This window comes from Antennarius striatus, chromosome 11 (assembly GCF_040054535.1).
Source record: "Antennarius striatus isolate MH-2024 chromosome 11, ASM4005453v1, whole genome shotgun sequence".
In the NCBI taxonomy this organism is placed as follows: Eukaryota; Metazoa; Chordata; class Actinopteri; order Lophiiformes; family Antennariidae; genus Antennarius; species Antennarius striatus.
Genome location: NC_090786.1, coordinates 12707006 through 12714101, shown reverse-complemented (window position 1 = coordinate 12714101; position 7096 = coordinate 12707006). Strand labels below are relative to the sequence as shown.

Here is a 7096-nt window from a genome sequence, read left to right as displayed (position 1 = left end):
CACCACCAACATATTTCAACGTTAATTGCCATGTGAAGCTATACAGACTCATGACCCATGATGACACAGAAAAAAAGAGTTGTGTCATCGTCTGACTTCATCTGTTAGAGGTGAAAGTTTATCGGTAACCCTGTGGATTGGCACAAAAGTTGGTACAGCAGTTAACAACTTCACAAAGGATTGTAATGAATTTGGTGATCCCTTTATTCTCCCTCTACTTCCACTATGATGACTACAGTTTTGTGTTCTATATAATTTTAAAAACTGGTAAAAATAAGTGATTTGGTATAATAAAAAAACACCTAAAATGAAATCAAACACATGTTACTACTGTGTACTTACTTCTATATTATACTGTAAAATATGCACTAATGTTTTGTATTGGATTCTCTTTTCCTCATCCATTTTATTTGTGGGATTTTATTTTTCTACACGTTTTATTGGCGGGACCCACGTGTTATTCTATTAAAAATGAAATGAAGTGATGGGGGTATATCATAAACTTTCTAAAATTTAACTTTGTTCTAGGGGGAAATTGTAATGTCAAAATCTTTACGTCTAGGCTGTTGTCTGTTGATAATACTGTAATAATTTGTATTTATTATATGAACAATCATTCCTATTATAGGGATTCTTTTGATTGCTGTCTATGGTGTACGTACATTTAAAACATTGCTAAGTTAGACCGCTGGCTTCCCTTTAACCGGTGTCATGTGTCTGAGAGCCTTAAATAATAAATACCTGCCACAGACGCAATAGCAATTCGCTTAGAGAAAGTTTTGAATTGGTTTCAACCAGTTATGCCTCTTGAAGACGTGAAAATGCTTTTAACATGTTTAATTTCGCCCATGCGTAAAAATACCGAGTCGCGGTGACGCAACTCGGTGCTGTCCGGAACTAACGACATTACTCTTACTCGATATTACACATTTTTTAAATTCCCATAATCCTATTGATTACAACCACACCTACTGATTTCTAAATATAAAATAACGGTCATTAAATTACCTTTATGCCAAATTTTCTGTAATAAGTTGCCATAAACCAAGCACACAGTTCCGTGTCGAGAGGCGAGGTGTGTTGGGATTTAGGTATTTACGTGCAGCACGTGAACGCAGCACACGCGTCTCCCAGCCGGTGGCTGAGCCTTTAACGCGCCTCCGGTGCTGAGCGTCGGTCTCCACGCTCCCGCGACGACGAGCATAGCGGACAGGTAAATATAGCGTTAATACGCGCTGTTGCTTTTCACTCCTGGTTGTATTGTATTACTATCGATGACATGTTTTACATAAGCATCTAGCGCGTCCTGAAATCTATAGCTCATTCATCAGCATCCTTAGAAATGCCACCCGGATCGAAACAACATGTTAAATTTTATATTTACACTACAATAACGGGTGTGCCGGTTTTAGTGTGTGCGAATAAATTATATTCTCAATGGATGCACGAACAAACCTACACCTGACAGCCATTCCTGTGCTACATTACCATCCATGCAATGGAGCAATGTTTGTAGTCTGCAGCCATGCTACAGTCACGTTGTTCATCCTAATCTCTGGGTTTACCCACGCAGTGTGTCACACAGCAACAATTTTGTTCTGATTTAAATATTTGAATGCAAATAAAGCTTCAGCTGTTAAACCAATAAAGCTGCATAAACATTCCTCAAACTAGTATTTTCATGCTGTATCAATCTGGAACTAGAGAAAGTGCTTACAGGTCACATGTGGAGGTATCATTCTGGGTTTCATGTGTTATAATATGAAGTTTGTGTCACAAGGTTCAAATATCCGATTTCATTATTAAAACATGTTCACTTTATAGAACATGAGAGTTTTATGAGCAAAGATCAGTCTGTTATATTAATTTTCTTTACAGTAGTGTATCAAAGTGTAATTTCAACATCTACAAGCAGTATGTATTTAAGAGACCCTTTCTGTGTCACAAGTGAAGTCACTAATAATCCTATTATGAACCCCCTCTCCACCCCACCCCCCCCATGCACACACACACACACACACACACACACACACACAGTGATGTCAAAGGTTATGGTCAGTGACAGTACAACCTCTTCCGAGAGCTTTTTTAAATCATGCACGTGTGGTTATCAGTGAAGATGTGTTCTTGAGCTTCACTGCCAACGAGTGTGTTTGTGTGTTGAAAACAGGGCTGACATGACTCTGACCAGAGGATCTTTCACCTACGCCAGTGGTGAAGAGTACCATGGCGAGTGGAAAGAAGGCAAGACAGTCAAGCTTACCTGCTTTAAATTAAGTTTGTGCACAAATGTCTGTCTTGACTGTTTGTCCTGTCTGCACTGCATGTCTTGTCCAGGGACACAAGTTTTTCTGCAGTCTTCTTTAAAAATTAGTTTTCTGGATGCTTTTTTGGTGATTTATGCATATTTTGCAGTGGGGAAAATACTGTCTAATCATGTGATGCATGAGTAAATTAAAAATGAGAACATTTATTCAGTATTCAAGTTGTATGAATCATACATTTGATCTTAATATAATACAACACTGCACTATTTTCAAATCCAACAAAGTGCTTGAAATCCATGACCTTTGTTTTCACAGTTACAAAATGGTAAAGAAAAAAAATGTAGGAATTAGACTATAGCTTGGCCTGGTTGACCCAAGGGCCCCTCATTGGATGCAACAATGAGGTGCAATCAGGATTAGTAAGGGATCTTTCTTTCTATAACAGTTTTTACTTTTAAAAACGTATTCACTAATACTGTCATCATTTTCACCAATGCAAAAGACTCAAAAGCTTGAATTTCTAGGGTTAAATATTATTCTCATGCAAACATACTTATAATCTGAAACCAATTAATCTATTGCTGTGAATGAAGACGCATAACATGCATTAAAGAGTGCTCCTAAATAAGCAGTCTTGAGTGAGTCATGTGAAATGAGCACACATTAGAGCACTCATTGTCTCGGCGTGGAGTGGTGCTGATTCAATCATCAGACCCTGATAACAGATCTTTAGGAACTCCATCACACACGCACAGTAATTTCACATTACATCATACAGTATACATATATATACACATATATACAGTTGTTTCTATTCATGCGTACTGTATACTGTTTCATTATGGTGAAGCCAGCAGCAAACACCTGATGGTAGATTAAGTGTGAAAAGTTTAATCCTTGTGTGAAGGGAAATATTCTGTCAAAATGCTCACCTGTGCAAAGATTTTAAGGATTCTTTGCTTCACCTTTACAACCACACACCTGCAGAGATGCAGCTTTCGTGCAAGCTCAAGCTATTTAATCAAATCCCACTTAGCTAGCAGTGGCAGTCCATGACGACCAGAGCCAGATTTACCAGCTCTGACTATGTCAAATCTGGATTAGACTTTGGACTGTTTGGGAAATCTCAGAGAGTCCTCTGTCATCTGCTGATAAACGTGAATACAGTGCGCCCTCATTACTCGCAGTTAATGCGTTCAAGGAGCCACACGCGATTAACAAATTCCACGATGGAGCCACAAACATTTTATCATATTATTTACTGTAATTTAAACATTTATGAACCCTCCCCATACTGATATTAAACCACCTTCTATCTGTATTACCTTTTCCCACACTCTTATCGACTGTTTAAAGCGCTTTTGTGTCTCACAAAAGTCAGACTCACGGAACATAGCGCACTTCCGGATGCCATCAGCCAATAGAATGCGCGTATAGTATTACATGACTGCCTACCAAAAAACCATAATGAGGTGAGGTCGCGAGCGTCGATGCGCGAATGTGCGAGGGCACACTACTGAAAACATGACAGACAACACTGGGGGATTTTGTGTTTTTTAGCACTGCTTTTGCTGACTTTTAATTGAGGTTTAGGTTCACTATTATCAATTATATTTTAATTGGTACTTTTCTTAGCCCTTAAAATGCAAATTTATATACTGTCAAAGTGTGGCAATAGTGGGTGGAAGCCATCAGTCCATGTCGGTGTGCCTCCTGACATGATTAGAAGCTTCAGTAAAGAATAGACTAAAGGAGAGAAATGCAAGTACATTCCTAGACTGTTTCCACAGTCTGGAGCCTAAAGTAGAAATCCCTGCTAAAAAATGGATGGATTAGAGAGCTTTAATTCCCACCACACAGCAGGCAGATGGGACTCTTAATTCAGTAGTAAACCTTTAGCCAACAGAAAGGTGGGGGTTGCTTATATCCGAGAGTGAACACATAAGTGTGTGCACTTCTAGTATATTATAGTATATTACAGTCTCCCAAAACAGTGATCCATAAAAGGCTGAGTGGTGGAATGAGGCGTCTCACTCACAGATAAATTTTATGCATCAGCTGGTGTATGGAGATTTCCCATCAAGGTCGTTTGCCTTCACAGAATTTCCTGTGTTTCCATTGGCTGTTTGATGTTTTGGCAATTACTCATTCTGATGTTGGTCTAACTTTCCAGGTCGGAGGCACGGTGTGGGTCAGCTCAAGTTTCAGGATGGAACCTGTTACACTGGCCAGTTTGAGAACGGTCTCTTCCACGGCTCTGGCGTGCTCTTCTTTAAAGATGGATCCAGGTGCGTGAACCAAACAGAAAGCACGTTTTTACCGTCAGTCACAATTTACAAATGACCCACTGCTCTCTTTTCACCGAATCAGATACGAAGGGGAATTTTCGAATGGAAAGTTCCAAGGCACGGGAATTTTCTGCAGATTTGACGGCATGAAGTTTGAAGGAGAATTCAAAGAAGGACGTGTTGAGGGATACGGTGAGTACAACTCCATTGAAACTCTTTCTCCACCAGCATGACAGCGTTATCTCTGTTGTTGGTCATAGGTTGTTGTGTCTTTGTGCCCAAAGGGCTGCTCACTTTCCCAGATGGAGCGCATGGAGTGCCCCGAAATGAGGGCCTTTTTCAGAACCATAAGCTGCAGAAGAGAGAAAAGTGTCCAGGAGTGGTGCAGCATGCCCAGGCTTCAGCCTCCAACGCACGCAGTCTGGTACTTTGATCGTAGCTGAACCTGGAATGATGCTCACGGTCCCAACGAAGAAGTCAGGAGTGTCCTATACTCTCCTGACTCCCCAACCCACCATCTCTCTGTCTTTTTCGAAACCTTTACAGTGGCCTGGGATGCACATACAGTTGACCAAACTACGGCGTTCTGTATGACTAACTTGAAATACACAACACCACAATGCACAGCCCCCAAGACCAACAGACATGTAAACAACAAATGCTGCTGTTTCCTCTTCTTTGGATTCTTGTACTCATCAACAGTGTCTTAGTTTTCTCTAGAATTGTTAGCCTTCACGCATCAATCAACAGAATGTGGAAGAACTCTTCCCACAATGTTATTGCACATTATTACTTCATTCCTGCCTTAGGAGGAGTAAAGTAATGTCTGTAGGCTGAAGACTTTAACGTCTAATCAGATAAATTATTCTTTTAAAGTGCCGCAATGCGATACCACAGAGTGATATTTGATGTTCCGTGTAGATTTTAGGACTGCTGGAAACACAATGGAGGAGGGGTTGTTTGGTTTTTTTTATCATGCACAGACATGAGGAAGCATGTGGATGACATGAGGCACATTCTTGCAGATGATTTCACTCTGCTGGAAAAGAAAAATAATGTGTTCACAAAGACAATAAACAATCTCACGAAAGTCAGATGCTTCACGAGGAAGGAAATGCTGTCAACCCATTTTTTTCCAGGCCTTGAAAAGACATATAGTGAATGTAAACAAACCTCTTGGGGTTTTTTTTTGTCAAAGATCCATATTCACATTGGGCCTTAAAGACATTTTGAAAGCAGTTCAAGGGTGCAAATTAAGTGATGAGCAGTTCCCACTCCTTCCTTTCTCCTATGCATCATTCGCCCTAAGGGTCCTGTCATTCTAATAAATTTGAGGTCTATGTAAAGACAGAACTCGGAGAGACATCTTGCTAAGCTGGCACTGAGCCCCAGCTTCCATCGCTCACAAGTCTAACAGATCTCATCTCTCTAATAAACCTCTTTTTCTCCCAGTGGAAATTACGGGCGAGGAGTTTAAAGTCAGCTGGATGATTGTCCCCTGAGTAACCTGAGAGACTCAGAAGATTGAACAACCTCAAAGTTGATTAGAAATCATAACTAAATGCATTGAAATCTCATACACTGAACTATGTAATTCTAGCGTGTGTTTTTTATCCGTGAGGTGTATTGATTATTTTTATTGATTGTGCTCGACCTTTCAAGTGAATTAAGAGATCATTGTTCAATCTGTTAGGTAGAAAGGGTGTCTGAATTATTTAAGACGCAGTGGTGTCTTTTTAAACTTAACAGATTTATTATCCGTCATAGCTACTCTGTGACTAATGATTAATTCATCTTACTTGAACAATTAATTGACCTTGGAAAGCATTTGCAAACACGACTTATCTAAGCTTACCGAAAATACAACCTCAACCAAAGACAATCAAATGATAATAAGGCATAGTCAGTGTTATTTATTCCAGCCATACTTTAAAGACAAAATCAATAAGGACAAATCTACTGGTGTGAGGAAAAGGAAGGACCAAAGATGAAAACCTGAGCTGATATTGGATTCTGCTGAAAATATTTGTGATGTCTCTGCCTTTGATTATGGCAGTTGTAGATTTTCATTGTTAAATTCTATAAGGGCGAAGAAAATCAATACTTGATATTGTGAGCCTGTTGGTTGCTTTGAATTTCCCTTTGGTTCAGCATCATATTGCTAAGTACAATGTAGATAAGATGATGCAGAGAAGCAGAGCATCAGTACCACAACTTGCAAGCACATCACTCTTCAGTGTACACTGTACATGCAAAGTTTGTCATATATTTCAGATCATGTAACAGGATTTTTCTGTTTCTTCTACGACAGAGACAATATCTGGTCAAACCTTCTTTGCCTACACAAGTGGGGGGAAAAAAGAACTACATCTTTTTTTTCAGCTGGGGAACAAATGGTGCTTGAAACGTGTGCCTGTCTAGACCTTCACCTGACTGAAAAAAAATGTCATTGTCACGGTTACCTTTATGAAATATAATGTTAATGTGAGTGCACTTAAAGAAACCGTCTGCATTGTATCTTGTCATAACTTGGAATAACTG

General features: G+C 39.6%; 1 protein-coding gene across 1 annotated transcript; it reads left to right on the top strand.

Annotated features, from left to right (window-relative positions):
* Positions 1-1131: 1131 nt before the first annotated feature.
* Positions 1132-5000, top strand: morn4 (MORN repeat containing 4). The gene is made up of 5 exons (XM_068327427.1): positions 1132-1213; positions 2171-2244; positions 4441-4555; positions 4638-4747; positions 4840-5000. The coding sequence occupies exons 2-5, from the start codon at positions 2178-2180 to the stop codon at positions 4986-4988; spliced, it is 441 nt and encodes a 146-aa protein (XP_068183528.1). The 5' UTR covers positions 1132-1213; positions 2171-2177; the 3' UTR covers positions 4989-5000.
* Positions 5001-7096: the final 2096 nt, after the last annotated feature.